Here is a 20,196-nt window from a genome sequence, read left to right as displayed (position 1 = left end):
GATTGCGTTTATCCGATTCATTGATGGGATGAACGGATATTCATTTAGGTTCGTGGAATGAAGCAGGGTACTGTGGGTTGAGGTACCTAAACGTATTTTTTCAATTAATTTTATTTCTTTTAAAATTTATTTTAGGGGAAATTATCGTTTATTTGGCAGGTTAAGCCCTCGCTCCTAACTCCATCCAATTTGCTGATTTTCACTATTCAAACAACTAATTTTGCAAAACTTTTGATAGAAACTTGCTCGCTCACTTCTTTTTGAGCTATTTATCACTCGATTTCAGTTGAAAACCCTTTTAATAAGCTTTAATTGAATGTCAAAGTTCTGACCTGCCAACATTAGAGGCACGCTGGAATAAGATGCTCTTCCCCTAGTTACTGATATAATTATATTTATATTTGAAAAAAAAACTTCAAAAAAGTAAAAATGTTAACGCATTTTAATCTGGTAGACGATGATGATAGGTGAGCAATTCTCTGAGATTTCGGTAAATCAATTTTTTTTTGCATTTTTTAATCCGGCTAAAACTTTTTTGGTGCCTACGGTATGCCCAAAGAAGCCATTTTGCATCATTAGTTCGTTCATATAATTTCAAACATACATGATTTGTGAAAATTCAAAAATCTGTATCTTTTGAAGGAATTTTTTGATCGATTTGGTGTCTTAGGCAAAGTTGTAGGTATGGATATGGACTACACTGAAAAAAATGATACACGGTAAAAAAAGGTGATTTTTTATTTCAATTTTTGTCACAAAAACTTGATTTGCAAAAAACACTATTTTTAATTTTTTTATTTTTTGATATCTTTAGAGGACATCAAATACCAATTTTTCAGAAATTTCCAGAATGGGCGTAATAGTAAATGTTTGGCCTGTTTGAAATGTTAGTCTTGATTTTAAATTTTTGAAAATATTTTTTCAAAAAGGCCGGAAAAATCCACGAATGTTTCATATTTCAAGTAGAAAAATCACAAGCGAACTGTCACAACACATCAAGGTCGGCACAGCCCAAGGTCTGCAGCAAAGTTACTGTTCTTATGCAGCAGTAAGAATAGTATCGGAAAAGTATTAAATTTTTCTAAATTTAAATTTTCAAAAAATCTAGCAAATTGTAAAATTGTAAAATTGTAAAATTAAAAATTGTAAAATTGTAAAATTGAAAAATTGTAAAATTGAAAAATTGTAAAATTGTAAAATTGTAAAATTGTAAAATTGTAAAATTGTAAAATTGTAAAATTGTAAAATTGTAAAATTGTAAAATTGTAAAATTGTAAAATTGTAAAATTGTAAAATTGTAAAATTGTAAAATTGTAAAATTGTAAAATTGTAAAATTGTAAAATTGTAAAATTGTAAAATTGTAAAATTGTAAAATTGTAAAATTGTAAAATTGTAAAATTGAAAAATTGTAAAATTGTAAAATTGTAAAATTGTAAAATTGTAAAATTGTAAAATTGTAAAATTTTAAAATTGTAAAATTGTAAAATTGTAAAATTGTAAAATTGTAAAATTGTAAAATTGTAAAATTGTAAAATTGTAAAATTGTAAAATTGTAAAATTGTAAAATTGTAAAATTGTAAAATTGTAAAATTGTAAAATTGTAAAATTGTAAAATTGTAAAATTGTAAAATTGTAAAATTGTAAAATTGTAAAATTGTAAAATTGTAAAATTGTAAAATTGTAAAATTGTAAAATTGTAAAATTGTAAAATTGTAAAATTGTAAAATTGTAAAATTGTAAAATTGTAAAATTGTAAAATTGTAAAATTGTAAAATTGTAAAATTGTAAAATTGTAAAATTGTAAAATTGTAAAATTGTAAAATTGTAAAATTGTAAAATTGTAAAATTGTAAAATTGTAAAATTGTAAAATTGTAAAATTGTAAAATTGTAAAATTGTAAAATTGTAAAATTGTAAAATTGTAAAATTGTAAAATTGTAAAATTGTAAAATTGTAAAATTGTAAAATTGTAAAATTGTAAAATTGTAAAATTGTAAAATTGTAAAATTGTAAAATTGTAAAATTGTAAAATTGTAAAATTGTAAAATTGTAAAATTGTAAAATTGTAAAATTGTAAAATTGTAAAATTGTAAAATTGTAAAATTGTAAAATTGTAAAATTGTAAAATTGTAAAATTGTAAAATTGTAAAATTGTAAAATTGTAAAATTGTAAAATTGTAAAATTGTAAAATTGTAAAATTGTAAAATTGTAAAATTGTAAAATTGTAAAATTGTAAAATTGTAAAATTGTAAAATTGTAAAATTGTAAAATTGTAAAATTGTAAAATTGTAAAATTGTAAAATTGTAAAATTGTAAAATTGTAAAATTGTAAAATTGTAAAATTGTAAAATTGTAAAATTGTAAAATTGTAAAATTGTAAAATTGTAAAATTGTAAAATTGTAAAATTGTAAAATTGTAAAATTGTAAAATTGTAAAATTGTAAAATTGTAAAATTGTAAAATTGTAAAATTGTAAAATTGTAAAATTGTAAAATTGTAAAATTGTAAAATTGTAAAATTGTAAAATTGTAAAATTGTAAAATTGTAAAATTGTCAAATTGTAAAATTGTAAAATTGTAAAATTGTAAAATTGTAAAATTGTAAAATTGTAAAATTGTAAAATTGTAAAATTGTAAAATTGTAAAATTGTAAAATTGTAAAATTGTAAAATTGTAAAATTGTAAAATTGTAAAATTGTAAAATTGTAAAATTGTAAAATTGTAAAATTGTAAAATTGTAAAATTGTAAAATTGTAAAATTGTAAAATTGTAAAATTGTAAAATTGTAAAATTGTAAAATTGTAAAATTGTAAAATTGTAAAATTGTAAAATTGTAAAATTGTAAAATTGTAAAATTGTAAAATTGTCAAATTGTCAAATTGTCAAATTGTCAAATTGTCAAATTGTCAAATTGTCAAATTGTCAAATTGTCAAATTGTCAAATTGTCAAATTGTCAAATTGTCAAATTGTCAAATTGTCAAATTGTCGCATTGTCAAATTGTCAAATTGTCAAATTGTCAAATTGTCAAATTGTCAAATTGTCAAATTGTTAAATTGTCAAATTGTCAAATTGTCAAATTGTCAAATTGTCAAATTGTCAAATTGTCAAATTGTCAAATTGTCAAATTGTCAAATTGTCAAATTGTCAAATTGTCAAATTGTCAAATTGTCAAATTGTCAAATTGTCAAATTGTCAAATTGTCAAATTGTCAAATTGTCATTTTGACATTTTGACATTTTGATATTTTGATATTTTGACATTTTGACATTTTGACATTTTGACATTTTGACATTTTGACATTTTGACATTTTAACATTTTGACATTTTGACATTTTGACATTTTGACATTTTGACATTTTGACATTTTGACATTTTGACATTTTGACATTTTGACATTTTGACATTTTGACATTTTGACATTTTGACATTTTGACATTTTGACATTTTGACATTTTGACATTTTGACATTTTGACATTTTGACATTTTGACATTTTGACATTTTGACATTTTGACATTTTGACATTTTGACATTTTGACATTTTGACATTTTGACATTTTGACATTTTGACATTTTGACATTTTGACATTTTGACATTTTGACATTTTGACATTTTGACATTTTGACATTTTGACATTTTGACATTTTGACATTTTGACATTTTGACATTTTGACATTTTGACATTTTGACATTTTGACATTTTGACATTTTGACATTTTGACATTTTGACATTTTGACATTTTGACATTTTGACATTTTGACATTTTGACATTTTGACATTTTGACATTTTGACATTTTGACTGTTTGACGCTAAACAATTAAACAATTAAACAATTAAACAATTAAACAATTAAACAATTAAACAATTAAACAATTAAACAATTAAACAATTAAACAATTAAACAATTAAACAATTAAACAATTAAACAATTAAACAATTAAACAATTAAACAATTAAACAATTAAACAATTAAACAATTAAACAATTAAACAATTAAACAATTAAACAATTAAACAATTAAACAATTAAACAATTAAACAATTAAACAATTAAACAATTAAACAATTAAACAATTAAACAATTAAACAATTAAACAATTAAACAATTAAACAATTAAACAATTAAACAATTAAACAATTAAACAATTAAACAATTAAACAATTAAACAATTAAACAATTAAACAATTAAATAAGTTTACAATTAAATAATTTCTTATTTAAAAAATAAAATTCATCCCATAATGGGTAATTCTCCGCCAACTCACACAGCAGTTGCCCCGACCCCTCTTCGATTTGCGTGAAACTTTGTCCTAAGGGGTAACTTTTGTCCCTGATCACGAATCCGAGGTCCGTTTTTTGATATCTCGTGACGGAGGGGCGGTACGACCCCTTCCATTTTTGAACATGCGAAAAAAGAGGTGTTTTTCAATAATTTGCAGCCTGAAACGGTGATGAGATAGAAATTTGGTGTCAAAGGGACTTTTATGTAAAATTAGACGCCCGATTTGATGGCGTACTCAGAATTCCGAAAAAACGTATTTTTCATCGAAAAAAACACTAAAAAAGTTTTAAAAATTCTCCCATTTTCCGTTACTCGACTGTAAAAAATTTTGAAACATGTCATTTAATGGGAAATTTAATGTACTTTTCGAATCTACATTGTCCCAGAAGGGTCATTTTTTCATTTAGAACAAAATTTTTCATTTTAAAATTTCGTGTTTTTTCTAACTTTGCAGGGTTATTTTTTAGAGTGTAACAATGTTCTACAAAGTTGTAGAGCAGACAATTACAAAAATTTTGATATATAGACATAAGGGGTTTGCTTATAAACATCACGAGTTATCGTGATTTCACGAAAAAAAGTTTTGAAAAAGTTGGTCGTCATCGATCATGGCCGTTCATGGTCACCCGCGACAGACACGGACGACGAAACAAAGAGAAACGCAAAAAGTAACTTTTTCAAAACTTTTTTTCGTAAAATCGCGATAACTTGTGATGTTTATAAGCAAACCCCTTATGTCTATATATCAAAATTTTTGTAATTGTCTGCTCTACAACTTTGTAGAACATTGTTACACTCTAAAAAATAACCCTGCAAAGTTAGAAAAAACACGAAATTTTAAAATGAAAAATTTTGTTCTAAATGAAAAAATGACCCTTCTGGGACAATGTAGATTCGAAAAGTACATTAAATTTCCCATAAAATGACATGTTCCAAAATTTTTTACAGTCGAGTAACGGAAAATGGGAGGATTTTTAAAACTTTTTTAGTGTTTTTTTCGATGAAAAATACGTTTTTTCGGAATTCTGAGTACGCCATCAAATCGGGCGTCTAATTTTACATAAAAGTCCCTTTGACACCAAATTTCTATCTCATCACCGTTTCAGGCTGCAAATTATTGAAAAATACCTCTTTTTTCGCATGTTCAAAAATGGAAGGGGTCGTACCGCCCCTCCGTCACGAGATATCAAAAAACGGACCTCGGATTCGTGATCAGGGACAAAAGTTACCCCTTAGGACAAAGTTTCACGCAAATCGAAGAGGGGTCGGGGCAACTTTTCCCGATTTCGTGTGAGTTGGTAGAGAATTACCCTAATCAATTTCAATATGATTCTTGCACCTCACTGCTAGATGAATTTGTCCTTATTGGCGAAAAATAGCAAGCACGCATACATGCACACAGCACCAACGCGTGAGATGAAACCTCTTGTGTGTGTTTGCGCGCGTTGCAAATAAAATTAGTAATTTTTCTGTGATGGTATGCGTGAATTTTCGAGACCGTCTTAATTGGGAGGGATTTCCACGCGATTTCAGCACTGTTCCGCACAACTCAAATTGGGAGGGCCGTCCTCTCGGATTTCTCGTTTGCGTGCATATCATCGAGGATCGGAAGGCACGTCGACGGATATGTATTAAGGCTTAAGATATAAAATAATTTTAATGAATGAAGCCCTTCCTACATCACCGTTGATCGGAAGGCACGCCGACGGAGAATTTCTGGAGAATCGCGGTCGAATTAATACTATATTTAAATCCCTAGATAGGTATCTTTCCGCAGCCGGCTGCCCAAGATTTTTAAAAATTTCAACCGATAAACAAATTGCTCATGGTCGCATCACCTACCACAGTGAATCCTGACCTCATACCCATCTTACTAACCCCTCAAAACTCATGTGATACTTTGTCGGAGACGCAGCTGATTTAGCGGTTCCATCACTCAAGTATCGGCTAACATTCCCATCCACTTCCCCGTGTCTTACCTCTGGTCGTGGCCGGCGTCGGTATTGATCAGCACGATAGGGACCTTTGAAAATTACGAAGGGGTGATGATTGGTTCCTACTTTTCATCTGTGGTCCACGGAGCAATGTTTGGGGGTCCTGGTCAATAACGAAGTAGCAGCTACGGGTAGACACCAATGCTATGCTATGCAATCACAAATGAGAACATATTTTTGAAAAGCTGAGAAAATTTCTTATAATTTCCCTTTTAGAACTTTCTTGATCGGTTAACTGATTGCTGAGATTTGGCTTTCGAAAGAGCAAACAAAAAAAGTTTTGAAGCGTCATCAAATAAGCATCAATTTTTCAATCTCTCAATTTTTATCTCGATTTTCAATGTGATATAAGTAAACGTTTTGATTTTTAAAAATATTTTTTCATGTGTTAAATCTGAAAATTCTTAAAAGTTTTTTTTCTTAAGAAAAGACAAGTCTTCATTTTCAAATGATAAAAAGGATTTTTTGTGAAATTTTCTGACCTTTACAATAAAATTATTCTTTTTGAATAATTTAACCCTAACAAAATACATTTTGTTATAGCATTTTAAGCACGTTAAACTTCGGGAACTCTTCAATAAACTAATATTGAATCAAATGTGTTGAACAAAAATCTTGTTTCATTCCTTTTTGATACAATCCAATGACTCAAAACAAAATATCGAGAAAAATCTGTGTTTTCATCTGTGTTTTTAACCAGGCCTGACTTTTGAAAAAATGTTTTCAGATTAAAATCAATTTTTGGACCATGCGAAAATTATAGGTTATTTTAGAAAATTTGTAGGTCAAAATTACTCATCAGGCCTGAAAGGGTTAATCTGAAGCTGAACGAAGATGACAAAATCTGCCCTATAAGATCAATCTGGGGACTTGATTAAATAAAATATTTGTTCAATTGTTAGAAAAAATGTCTAATCATATGGCAAAAAATGTACGATTGAATGTTGATGATTCAAAATATGATTTTAATGCTTTCGAACACCCAAAACTTTTTAAAACGGTCCTTTATTGTAAAAAGTCATAAACATCGTTGCCTAAAAAAATACATTTTTTTTGTTTGTTTTAAAACAAGGCAAAATATTATTTTGGCAAAACATTACATTTTAAAATCTTTAACAAATGTTTAGGCTGTCTTTGGCGTAAGATTTCTTGTGTAAATATTGTAAATATCATTCTCAAATTTAAGGCAAAAAGTCTTAAGGCTATTGAATATATTTTTTTCCTAAAGTTTTAATTTCTTAGCTTTGGTTGTGGTCAGAAAGGGGGTTTTGGTCATGCAATTATGTTTAAAAATATACACGTATTATATGAAAAGTAGTTAAAATAAAGCTCAAATAACTATTCAAATTAAGACCAAAATTTTCATGCTTTTGTTAAAAAGACAGTAAGACAGTCTTCTTTAAGAATCCATTTACTGAAAACTAATCACATCAATGAAAAATAAAACCGGTTTCAGGGATTTAAAAATAGAGGCAGGGGGGGGGGGGCAGAATGGGCCACCCTTAGTTTTTGGCATTAGAATGGATTTAGACCAACTGTAAGGCAAGGGTCTTATAAAGGACGTCATATAACATCACCATACCGAACACGACATTTGAATTCATTGTATTTTTCGAATTATGAGCAAAAATGTAAATGTATTGACAAAACCACGCAAATGTTGTTTATTTCGAGGTTTTAAAATAAGCTTTCTGAAAAGTTGGATTGTTTGAATAAGTTTGTTCTTCGCTTATAACGTTACTAGATGTTGCTTCCAAGGTAAACAAACAACAATGGAACCTTCAAATTACTTAGAGGCTTGGTGGTGGAAGTGTTAAATAAAAATCCACTTAGGGGCAGAATGGACCACCCTTTTCCTGCCTTATGAATACAATCAAAAGTTTCAAAATTTAGAGTAAATGGAATTATTCACTCCTAGTAGCCTCACAAATCACATTTAATGCAACATTAGTTTTAGTTATTATTAATTATTAGTTTTTTACTTGCTTTGATGCTTTGATGCTAATTATTTGTAAAAATAGTGTCATTTAACAACATATTAACACTATTTTCAAACATGTTTGTTTTGGTAAGTGACTATTATTATAAAAATGGTCTAACTTCATGGAAACTATGTTAGAAAGGTCCCTTAAGTCATTTCTTATCTCCCTTCAACATTGTATCAGACGAAATGGCTTGTTTTTCTAAGGTGGCCCATTCTGCCCCGTACCCTACAAAAGTAGTCAAAAAACACAAAAAAAGATAACCTAACAAGATAAATGCAAATTAAAATACTAAAAATGCAACAAGAAAATTATAAAACAAGAGAAGTAAAGTTTTTCGTAGAACAAAAGTTGCTCCAAATGACCTCTTAAACACGGGAAAAATAAAAAGAATCGAAAAAAATGGGCAGTAGAGGGTTAAAGAAGCGCAAAGTTATAATGAAGCCTTTTGTTCAAGCTTATGAATGAATATTCACTTGCAAAAATGAATGAACACCGTCAATCGGCCACATGTTGCTTTGCAAATGCATTGCTAGAGAATTTTATGTACAGCGGCACTTGAGCGGGAAGTGTGGTGTCATACATTTGCCGTCTGCTCAGGCGCTTTATTTTTGAATAATGTAATTTACGAAGTTTCAATTGGAATTGGATTTTTTTTATAATTCAGATAAATAATTGTTTTTTTTGTTCATATCATCATAGCCATCATATGATGAAATGGCTTTTGTTTAAGAGCATTCTATAAATATTTTCGAAATGAAATGAAAGCTTCATTTGTTGTTTCTATGGGTATTCTGGCAATAAAAAGTTTACTAATTACGTGTAATTGATCACATCGTTGCACTTCCAGATCAATCCAGCCCGGAAATAGTTCAGTGAGACAGTTTTTTCCTTGTTTCCGATGCACTGAAACCAGTTATCATGTCACGCAATCGTGACATTTTTGGCTCTATAAATAACCACGCTCCTGGAAATATTCGCTATTTGGACAAGTGAAGTGTTACTAATTGATTGCTGGCTGCTGCAGAAAACCCCAAAAATGGCACTTTGTGGAAAGGGTTATTTCGTTGGATTGCTGATGGTTGTGGCCATTTTGGAGGCCAACGCTTGCGTAAGACTGCAGTGACTTTGCTTAAATCTTTTTTGATTGGAAAAATATTTTGTTCTGCTTAGAATGGAGGATTTGAGCTCATCATCGAGAGTATTGAAAACTGTGGCGGACCGAATCAGGTCGTTACGATTGATCCAAAATCGACTGCATCGCTGACGGAGGACTGTAAAGTGAACTCCAAATCAACGGTCAAAACTTCTGGATTTAAAACCGCTGATGTAAGTTGGTCGACATTGTTCGAAGTAATGTACAATTTTCAACTACTTGTGGCCGATTCCAGATGACGGTCACCATCTCCAAGAACGGACTGCCGGTGGTGAACGAACAGATCGATTTGTGTGCCAGCATGGAGGATTCCAAGAACAACAAGGATGCTGCGGAAATTATGACCATGTTTGGAGTTCCGGACCACTGTCCGGTTGAGGCCACCGAAATCAAGACCGACGAGAGCCAGGAGTACAGTCTGGAAAAGTACAAACAGCATCTGTTCTTGGCTGAAGGGAAGATCCAGGTGGACTGCAAGGTTGTGCATGATAACGTGAGTGTATTTTTTGTTTTTTATTTAAGTATATAATAATTATTTTTTTTTATAGGGAGAAAGCTGTTTCAAAGTCAACATGCAGGTGAAAAAGAATGGTGGTCTAATTGGATAATCATTGCAGTACCAAAGAAGTTGAATTTTTTTATTTAAAATTTTATCGGTCAATCAAAAAATGAGTAATAAAGTATTTGTTTCATTTGGAAATTAATTCAACTCTAAGTGTGTTGTCTAAGTGTGATGTTTCGAACAAAACTAAAAACTAAAAACTAAAAACTAAAAACTAAAAACTAAAAACTAAAAACTAAAAACTAAAAACTAAAAACTAAAAACTAAAAACTAAAAACTAAAAACTAAAAACTAAAAACTAAAAACTAAAAACTAAAAACTAAAAACTAAAAACTAAAAACTAAAAACTAAAAACTAAAAACTAAAAACTAAAAACTAAAAACTAAAAACAAAAACTAAAAACTAAAAACTAAAAACTAAAAACTAAAAACTAAAAACTAAAAACTAAAAACTAAAAAACTAAAAACTAAAAACTAAAAACTAAAAACTAAAAACTAAAAACTAAAAACTAAAAACTAAAAACTAAAAACTAAAAACTAAAAACTAAAAACTAAAAACTAAAAACTAAAAACTAAAAACTAAAAACTAAAAACAAAAAACTAAAAACTAAAAACTAAAAACTAAAAACTAAAAACTAAAAACTAAAAACTAAAAACTAAAAACTAAAAACTAAAAACTAAAAACTAAAAACTAAAAACTAAAAACTAAAAACTAAAAACTAAAAACTAAAAACTAAAAACTAAAAACTAAAAACTAAAAACTATAATTTTTTTTCATAGATCAATGATTTTTTTTATTTGTTTTGCTTGGTGTTACATAATTAGCCTGCCATTTTTATCGTACGATTTCTCAGAAACTTATGTAAAATTTTCTTCAAATCTTTTAAATAAATATACATTCAAAATTTTAAAATCTAGCATAACAATTGAAAAGGTCTAGAAATAGATAATTTTCTTCGTTGTAAATTTTAGACCAAATTTAAAAAAAATTGAAATTAATTTAATTGAATGGATCTAAAAACTTCACAAATTTTTCATTTTTTAGCATTGAAAATTGAACTAATAGGTTCTGAGCTATCGTTAATTTTAAATAACGGGCTGAATAAGTGACACTTGGAAAACTTATTTTCATCGATATGATTTTTTTGTGATGTTGTATTTAAAAAACAAACTAATTTTCCAATTTTTAAAGTCATTTCAAAGAGAAAATTGTAGGAGATTTTCTCAGCTTTCTAGTACCGTAAACCGGGGTGACTTTGATAGGATTTCAATTTGTTTTTGGAATATTTTCTAACAGGTAAGGTTTTTCTGAAGCTTATTATTTTTAAAACGTGTACTGGGGTAGGCCACACAAAGTCCATGCACTTTTATGGAATTTTTTTTTCAATGGTGTTTAAAAAAATAGTTACGTTAAAAAATCTTAGTTTAAATTCCGGGGTGACTTTGATAGTAATAGTTTTTCTTGTTAAAATCATATTAAAGATGATCAAACTTTATTTGTACGTTAAATGTACCATCACTAAAGTAACCGATACAGTTTTTAAGATAAAAAAATCGATGTTTATATTTAATTAACTAAATTTATAAGCTTTTAAACAAAGTACATATGAATTTAAGGTAAAACTGTTAAAAGGTCGGAATTTTGCCTGAAATTTGTTAAAACTAGTTTTGATTATAAAATTATCGATTCATATGGCATTTTATACTGAAATCGAAGCAAGAATCGATAGTTTTCACATTTTATATAAAGTTTGTTCTACTGAAAATGCCTATAAATTGGGAGATTTTTTTGAATTATGTTTCCAAAACACATAATATCAATTATTTACAAATTTATTTTACCTTCTCCTAGTAGAAAATTGTCCAAAGAATCCGAAAATGCATTCCATTTTTTGATTCAAAATCAGGTTCATTGAGAAAATCATAACACTTTGAGAATATTAAAATGATGCTATTTATCGACATTTTCTTAATTCTAGTTAACTAACTTTCTAAACATTTCAAAATTTTATGAAAAGTTCTTTTTGAGGTACTTTGAACACTTCTCTACCACGGTTAGTATGATTCTAAACAATTCCGTACGTATTTTAATTGTATTTTTCATTATGCGGAAAAACCTATCAAAGTCACCCCGGCTATCAAAGTCACCCCGTTTTACGGTAATAGTTCTTCCGAAAATGGCCTCCCTTCATAAAAAATTATAAAAAAAAAAATCTAAAAAAAAACTAAAATTGGTTTAACTCCAAAACTGTGTTCTTATCACAAAAATGGGTAAGGTACTTTTCGATTGCCAATTTGCAAAGCTTTTTTCCAAAAAATATAACTCTGGAACCAATTTTGCACCATCATGCTCGCTCAAAAGATGTCTTTTGGAGTTCCTAGAACATATATAAAATAGAAAATATTAAATACTTATTTGGCAATACAACTTTTATTGAAAAATAATCAAATTAATATGTTTTTTTATTTGCTATTTTCCTTATTATAATGTACAATTTTGACGAAGACAAAATCCCATCTCAGGATGCATTTTTTTATACTTAAGTACTTATTTTGTGATGCAAAATTGCTTCTTTTGACATATCAAAACACTTGTTTGTTCTCTTCATCCGACGTTTCGACCCGTTTTGGGTCCGGGTCGAAACGTCGGATGAAGAGAACAAACAAGTGTTTTGATTTCCCAAACAGACCGAAAGCCAAAACCTAACCTAAAAATTTATTGATACGGTCGAATAAACAGCAGGATCTTTTGACATAGATAATGTTTGAAGAAAGTTTCATTCAAATAAAGAAATAACAAATTTAACAATCGCGAAATACTTTGCAATAATCTAAAGTACTTTTCTTTTTAAAAATTCTTTCTAAAATGGGCAAAAATAGAATTTGTTTGAAATTAACAATTAAAATTTCAAAATCTTAATAAAATATAACAGGCTTATCTTGTCAAAATGCATAATATTATATTTTCAGATATATTTGCTCTTAGCCAATAATAATATATATAAATTATCCAACAAAATTATGGAGCAAAAATATAGACTTCAACAAAAACTCAAAATTTATGTTGAAAGTTCTCATACAAGCGAGTTTAATTAAAATGTAATTTACAATGTTTATTTTCTTTTTTTCAGTCAAATTGGGAATGTTTTTGACACCATGAAAAAAGTTAATTCAACACATATTGAAAAACATACATATTTTAAAAAGTTTATATCTAGAAAATAAAAAATAAAATTTAGAAAATAATTTATTTTGTGTAATTGATTACTTATTTTTTTTAAGTAATACTAAATTTTACAATAGCAATTTTAGGTCAGGTTTGTTTCTGACTTGGATATCAATTATATATAATATTATATTATATATACGTTGTTGTTTCACATTTTGTGAATTTTTGCTGTCAATAAGTGTCAGGAACTTGATTGATCGATGGGCTTTTAGCACACAGCAGGTTTAATTTTATTCAACCATCCCTCATAAAGCTATATTTTCCGAGGTACTTCTGAGAAAATAGTGTGTAAATGATTGTTAAGTCTACCTTTCAACGAAATAATGCGTGTGGTTACCCCGTCATTTGAAATTATTTATTCAAATTAAATGCCATGTGCCAAGATTCAGTTCGAAATGGGTAGTCAAGAACTATATACTAGTTATGAATTCTAGGAAGGATTGAGTTAAGAGTTATGAAACTTTTAGTTTAGTTCTTCTCTAAATGAGAGTAAAGCCTAGCAAATCAACTAATGTCACCCATCTCCAGTAGTACCAACGCATGGAAACTTTTCTCTCCCCTAACAGACGACACACCAAGTCCAGCATCATCTCATTGCTTCTAACAACTCCAACTAGTGAAAATCACTGATTTTGCACCCGCAAGTACTGTCATCATTAGCGGCTAATTGCAGCGCACCATAGTATAGCTTTAGTGTTGTGCGCGCGATTATATTACCGCCACTTAATCCGCCTCCCCCAGCGCAATATGTGACTGCCGTTGGCGCGAAAAACCCGTTTTTCCTCCCATTTTGATCTTGCGGTGGAAAAACTCATCACGCCTCGTCGGGGAATCGACGCCGATAGTATCTAGTTGTCTGACGTCGTGACGATGATTCCCCGGTGGGACAAATAATTAGAAGGGATTAAGGCTGACTGGTTATTCTAATTTAGTAGTATCCGTTTTTGTTTGGAGAAATTTGGCAATCGATGAACAAGCTTTAATTCGTTTAAATTGTTCAAATATTGGCAAACATCCCAGTGATTAATTTTAAGAGTCCGCAGAATGAGTCACTAGCTTAATCTTTACGCCTGGTCGCACCGGAAAATCACTGCTCGAACTGCTCGAATGTTTGACGTCACTGGTTGTAACGTGGAAAATCTGTTACTTGCCACGATTGGCTTGCGATAGAACCTGCTAATAACCGTTGCACTACGACTGTTCGACAAACCTTAACAACCGAAAAATAGTGTCTAACAAGCGTAGCTTTACGCTAATCCAAAGCTCGGCTTAGTGAACCGTACAGCCGGTGGAGGGGGTTGTGTTTGGCGTTCTACACAGAGTAAAGCTCATCCAGCCGCGAGGGAAGAGTTGACGATTTTCAAGTTCATCTTGATGGGTGTTTAGTTTTCCGGAGGCTGCCGTGCGAGCTGGATTGGATAGGATACCTTGTGCTGGGAAATATAATCTCTAACGTTCTACTTCAAAGTGTTTTAGAGTTGTGACTAGCAAAAAAAATGGCTTGCAGATTATCGAGGAATGGAGTTGAGAGTGTGCAGAAAGTGCTATTTTTATTACTGATAAGTGTCATAGGAGCAGCGATTGCCTGTGTTAGTGTGTTTTAATTTTCTAATATGTTTTTTTTTTGTATAATTTGACTATAAACAAAAATGTATTAGGTACAATTATAAAACTCTTTGTGAATTCTAATATTGTTCATAGCTGGTGGTGGAACTAATGACTAAATGATTGCCTCATGGATCGTTACTGATTGTATCATAGAATAACATGATAAAAGAAATGTCACGTAAAGCTCGAGTTAATTGCCAATTATTCTACAAAAAAAATCCCCTTTACATTACTCCTACTACTACTAGATAAAATTTGTAAATAAAATTTAAGTCTTGATACAAACAAAATTTGTATTACCTTTTATAAACTCAAAACAAAGGTGATGAATAAATTATCATAATATTTGGAGTATGATGGTTTTTGCACCTTTTTCATAATTTTGAATATTTTGGTGTATCATCAACATTCTCCGAGCAGCTTATGATACCGGATTCTGGTATTCAAAAGTTCTTTAAAAAGTATTTCATTGAGTAAAACTCCGCATTTTGTTAACATGATGCTTTGAAATTTGATTGATACCACAAAAACGCATGGATGAAAAGGCATGATCTGGTGATGTAAACTATAGAACTGAATTTATGGTGTTTGCGAACCAAATCTAGTTTTCAAATGGCATTTTATGGTATCAAATTTGAGAAAAAAAATTCAAGTACGATTAAATTTTGGTAAACTTATACTATTTGCATCTTCTGGGTTGATTAACTCGTAATGATTATGATTTTTTTTTTCCAAAGAATATTATTTGACAGAATAGAAAAATATAAATTAAAAACATTGGGAAATTATGTAAAACACAGAACAGACATTTTCCGCAATTTTTTTAAATTAAATTTGTGTATAACAAATGTTATCTATTTGGCAAACAGTGACCTTTATTTCCAAAAAAAAAAATAACATAATTTTAATGCTACTGGGGCACAATGTAAAAATTTGAAAGGTTTAAAATTTAATAGTAGCATATTACCTCTTTTAATGTGATTTTACTCTGAAAATTATTTGTAAAAAATCCATAAAAAATAATGAAATTTTCAGTTCTTGATATGAAATAACAATTTTTGCAATTCCGTCGTGAAACTACTTACTTTTCCTGTCATTCTTGAACGACGAAATAGCCTACTTTTCTGTACCAAAAATAACAGAATCGAATAGCAACATTTTTCAAAATAAATGCTGAAAAGTTCTACTTTTCAGCACTCAAATGGGTGCTGAAAAGTTGAACTTTTCAGCACTTTTTTCGAAAAGTAACTCTTTTCAACATTTTTTTATTTAAACGATTTATTGACAAAATACATGAAAATTTGACATAAAATTTCAATCAGTGTGTGTTTTTTGGAATTGCAAAAAACGTTGTATGGAACTCGTTACAAAACTTGATTTTTTCAGCACTTTTCGTATTTATCCAACTCGGTGAACCTCGTTGGATAAATGTACGACTCGTGCTGAAAAAATCCTCTTTTTGCAACTTGTTGCATAAACTACTATTTCATAAATCCTTTTTTTTCATGAATAAAAAAAAATCCTTTTTTTTTACTGGAATTGAAGGTATTTGTAACAATCAAATTTTTAACTTTCCAAAATTTAACTTTGTCTAAAGTGTTGTTGTTTTCTTTTTTTTCTCAAAATATTTGAATTTACTGTGATGAAACAGTTTGACGGCGTTGAATAAAATAATTTAATGACAAATTAACGGTAATAAACCTTTTTTTACAAAATTATACATGTTAATGTAAAATAGTAATGTTAAATAAAATAAGGTGAATTTATTATTTTACAATTAACCAGATTTTTTTTGTGGTTTTTGTTGCAGGAAAAGCTCTTTTTTTATTTGAGTTGAAGCCTAATTTTGTTGCGAATATTTTATGAAGTTAATGTTCAGTTTTTTTTGCAAACTTATTCTAACTTATCTTAATATTGTTGAAAGTTGACGAAAATGTTGCTTTCGAGGAAAAAACATATTTTTTCATTACTGTACAGGCGTCATCCATAAAGCATATCACACAAAAATCGGCTAAAATTAACCTCCTCCTCCCTATGTCACACTTTGTCACACAAGGTTGGACAACCCCTCAAAAAGTACGTCACATTTTGCAAGCCCCCCACCCCCCCCCCTTGTTTTTGATGGGATTTTTTATAGTTTTTTTTATATATTTATTAGGGTGTTTCAGCCAAACAAAAAAGTTCTCAGAATCAGGCAAACCGAGGTTCCCCTAGTAGAGGATACCCATAGGGACTCTCATGCCAAATATCAGCCCATTTGGTTGAGAATTGGCCTGTCCCCAGCGGTTTAAAGTTTACATGGAAATTACTATGGGATTTTTGTGCTTTTCGTTCAATCGTTCCTACAGGTCTGGGGACAACATGGATTCACTCGGAATAAAGACAGGTGTGTAGGGGATGGTCCAATGAACACATTCCAGAAGGAATTAGGGTTGTCCATTCTGTCCCCAAGGTGCGCATTGGATCGACGTCCGGTGTCTCCAGAATCATCGATTCACCCTTCAAATGTACGCATTGTCCTTAGTATGCTATGACGGCTAGGTGGAAACCACGACGCCCCATATGAGACGGTGAACACGTGGAGAGGCATCGATTGCATTATTAACACAAAATCATCATTTTACTTTATTTAGAATAGTTGAAATTCTTTCAGGAACATCAATAATTATAATTTTAGTACTTTAAAGAATGTTTCTGAGCCAAAACTCGAGTAGATGCTCTGCCACGTGTTCACCGTCTGACATGGAGCGTCGTAATTTTCTCCTAGCCGTCATAGCATACTAAGGACAATGCGTACATTTGAAGGGTGAATCGATGATTCTGGAGACACCGGACGTCGATCCAATGCGCACCTTGGGGACAGAATGGACAACCCTAATTCCTTCTGGAATGTGTTCATTGGACCATCCCCTACACACCTGTCTTTATTCCGAGTGAATCCATGTTGTCCCCAGACCTGTAGGAACGATTGAACGAAAAGCATGAAAATCCCATAGTAATTTACATGTAAACTTTGAACCGCTGGGGACAGGCCAATTCTCAACCAAATGGGCTGGTATTTGGCATGAGAGTCCCTATGGGTATCCTCTACTAGGGGAACCTCGGTTTGCCTGATTCTGAGAACTTTTTTGTTTGGCTGAAACACCCTAATATTTATACTCTCAAAATTTTGGTATTTTTGGCATTTTTAATATGAAAAAAAAAAAGTTTGCGATATCAAAACAGTTTTGTATCTTTTAAAAATTAGAAGACCTGGTGAAACAATCTACCACAAACATATCCTGAAAACTGTTTTTCACAGCTTTGTATCTTATAAGTTTAAACTATTTATATCAGTTGTCTTATGAACACCCTGCTTTCAAAGCATTTATTTTTATCAAGCAAGAATTTGCAAAATGTTGAAGTTCCAGCTGAAAAAAATGTGACTATATAATAAATTATAATGTGATACCGACATCAGGGGTGACATTGGATCTGGGGGGTGAGTTTGGCTCATGCAAAAATGCAGAAATTTGTATGACCCAATCTCACCCCCCAGACCCAATGTCACCCCTGATGACGGTACTTCTAAATAATAGTAAGCAAACAATTTTAGAAAAAAGGATTTAATTAAATTGTGTATATTTTGAATTAATATTATGCAATCATAAAAAAAACCTAGCGTGACGTCACAGTCTCGCAAATCTCCCTCCCCCCCCCCCTTCGTCACATCTTGTCACACCTACGGTAACCCCCCCCCCCCTCCCGCTCTAAGAGCGTACGTACTTTATGGATGACGCCACAATGCCATTCAAAATAATTCAAAATATTTTTATTCGAACCCAAACATGCTTAACATGACAATTGCTTTTTAATTTAATTAGACTTCTATTTGCATTGAATTTGTAAAAGGTTCGAATACTAAATTTGTCTCTTGATTTTTCTAGTCGATTTTAAGGCCGGGAAATATGTGAACAGCCTAAACAAAACATTACTCCCATATCTTCATGAGATTCAAATTTGGTGAGAACCAATAGTTCGATGTCTGTTTTTTTGTTTGGCGATTAGGGTGCTCCTCTCCGAAATAGGATGGTCCAAAAAATGGCATTTTTTGTCGATTTTCGCAAAAAAGCACATTTTGCAAAAAATCATATCTCCGAAATGGCTGAACCAATTTATGAGCACAACATTTCAAAAGAAGGGTTATCGGTTGGGCTTTTAAGGAAAAATATGTGGAGGATCGAAAAAGCTAGCCGAATATTTCAAAAGGTCCTATGAAACATTCATTTGCTGATTTGAAGGCAACGGGACAAAATAGCTCATGCCTGAAAATATTTTTCCCTGATTCCTTGTAATATTTTACATAACATATCCAAAAATTGCGAATATCCGTTAACACGATTCGAAGACATGATTTTTTAAACATAAAAACTGGTTTTTTTCGACGCGCCGCGTGCAAAAACGGTAAAATGACAAAAACGGGTAAAAATAACAAAAATCACTAAAACACCGACAACATCAAACACACCTATGCATGTTTGGGTACCAAAATTTTCGTAATTGAAAGACGCAACTTTTGGTACCCAAAAATGTATGGGTCATCGCTGAAATTTTCAAGTTATCGTTTTAGTGAAAAAAGATGATTTTTACCCGGTTTCGTAATTTTTCCGTTTTTGCGCGCGGTGCGTCGAAAAACCTAGTTTTCAGTTCAAAAATTCATATCTCCGAATCGTGTTAATGGATACTCGCAATTTTTGGATATGTTATGCAAAATATTACAAGGAGTCAGGATAATTTTTTTTCAGATATGAGCTCTTTGGTCCCGAGACCTTCAAATTAGCAAATTAAATTTTCCTAGGACCATTTGAAATATTCAGCTAGCTTTTTCGACCCTCCACATATTTTTCCTTAAAAGCACAACTAATAATCTTTCTTTTGAATTGTGGTGCTCTAAAATCGGTTCAGCCGTTCCGGAGATATGATTTTTGGAAAGATGTGCTTTTTGCGAAAACCGACGAAAAATGCAATTTTTTGGACCACCCTATTACGGTTAGGAGCACCCTAATCACCAAACAAAAAATACAAACAAAGAACCGTCACTCCAAATTTGAGCCAAATCGGAGCACTTTTGATTTAGAGACTTCCTGTTTGACGCTGGATGGCTGTATAATATAGTGCCCAGAAAAAATGACCCCCTGCTCCACAAGCGGAAAACGGTTTTTTGGGTTATTTTAAGCATCTGTGTAAATTTTGAGCAAAATTGGTTGAGATTAACCCATTGATACCCGAGCCTAAAGTTGGAGAAAAAAATGATTTTCATACAAAAATGACTTTTTTAACTCGTTGATAACTTTTCAGGATCGAGTTTTACAGCGTTGGTATGTTCTACAAAGTTGTAGAG

The 20,196-nt window shown here is 30.4% G+C and overlaps 2 protein-coding genes across 2 annotated transcripts in view; both read left to right on the top strand.

Annotated features, from left to right (window-relative positions):
- LOC120419182 (translation factor GUF1 homolog, mitochondrial) overlaps positions 1–9,250 on the top strand; it is a 99,000-nt gene extending 89,750 nt beyond the window's left edge. Inside the window, exon 4 of the mRNA XM_039581850.2 lies at positions 9,113–9,250. The gene's annotated coding sequence lies outside the window, so the exon portion shown is untranslated. The remainder of the gene's footprint in view (positions 1–9,112) is intronic.
- On the top strand, positions 9,220–10,118 carry LOC120419183 (uncharacterized). The gene is made up of 4 exons (XM_039581851.2): positions 9,220–9,373; positions 9,436–9,591; positions 9,654–9,911; positions 9,967–10,118. The coding sequence occupies exons 1-4, from the start codon at positions 9,302–9,304 to the stop codon at positions 10,024–10,026; spliced, it is 546 nt and encodes a 181-aa protein (XP_039437785.1). The 5' UTR covers positions 9,220–9,301; the 3' UTR covers positions 10,027–10,118.
- Positions 10,119–20,196: the final 10,078 nt, after the last annotated feature.

Source organism: Culex pipiens, chromosome 2 (genome assembly GCF_016801865.2).
Source record: "Culex pipiens pallens isolate TS chromosome 2, TS_CPP_V2, whole genome shotgun sequence".
NCBI lineage: Eukaryota > Metazoa > Arthropoda > Insecta > Diptera > Culicidae > Culex > Culex pipiens.
The sequence above is the reverse complement of the archived record's forward strand: the minus strand, read 5'-3'. Positions and strand labels throughout refer to the sequence as shown.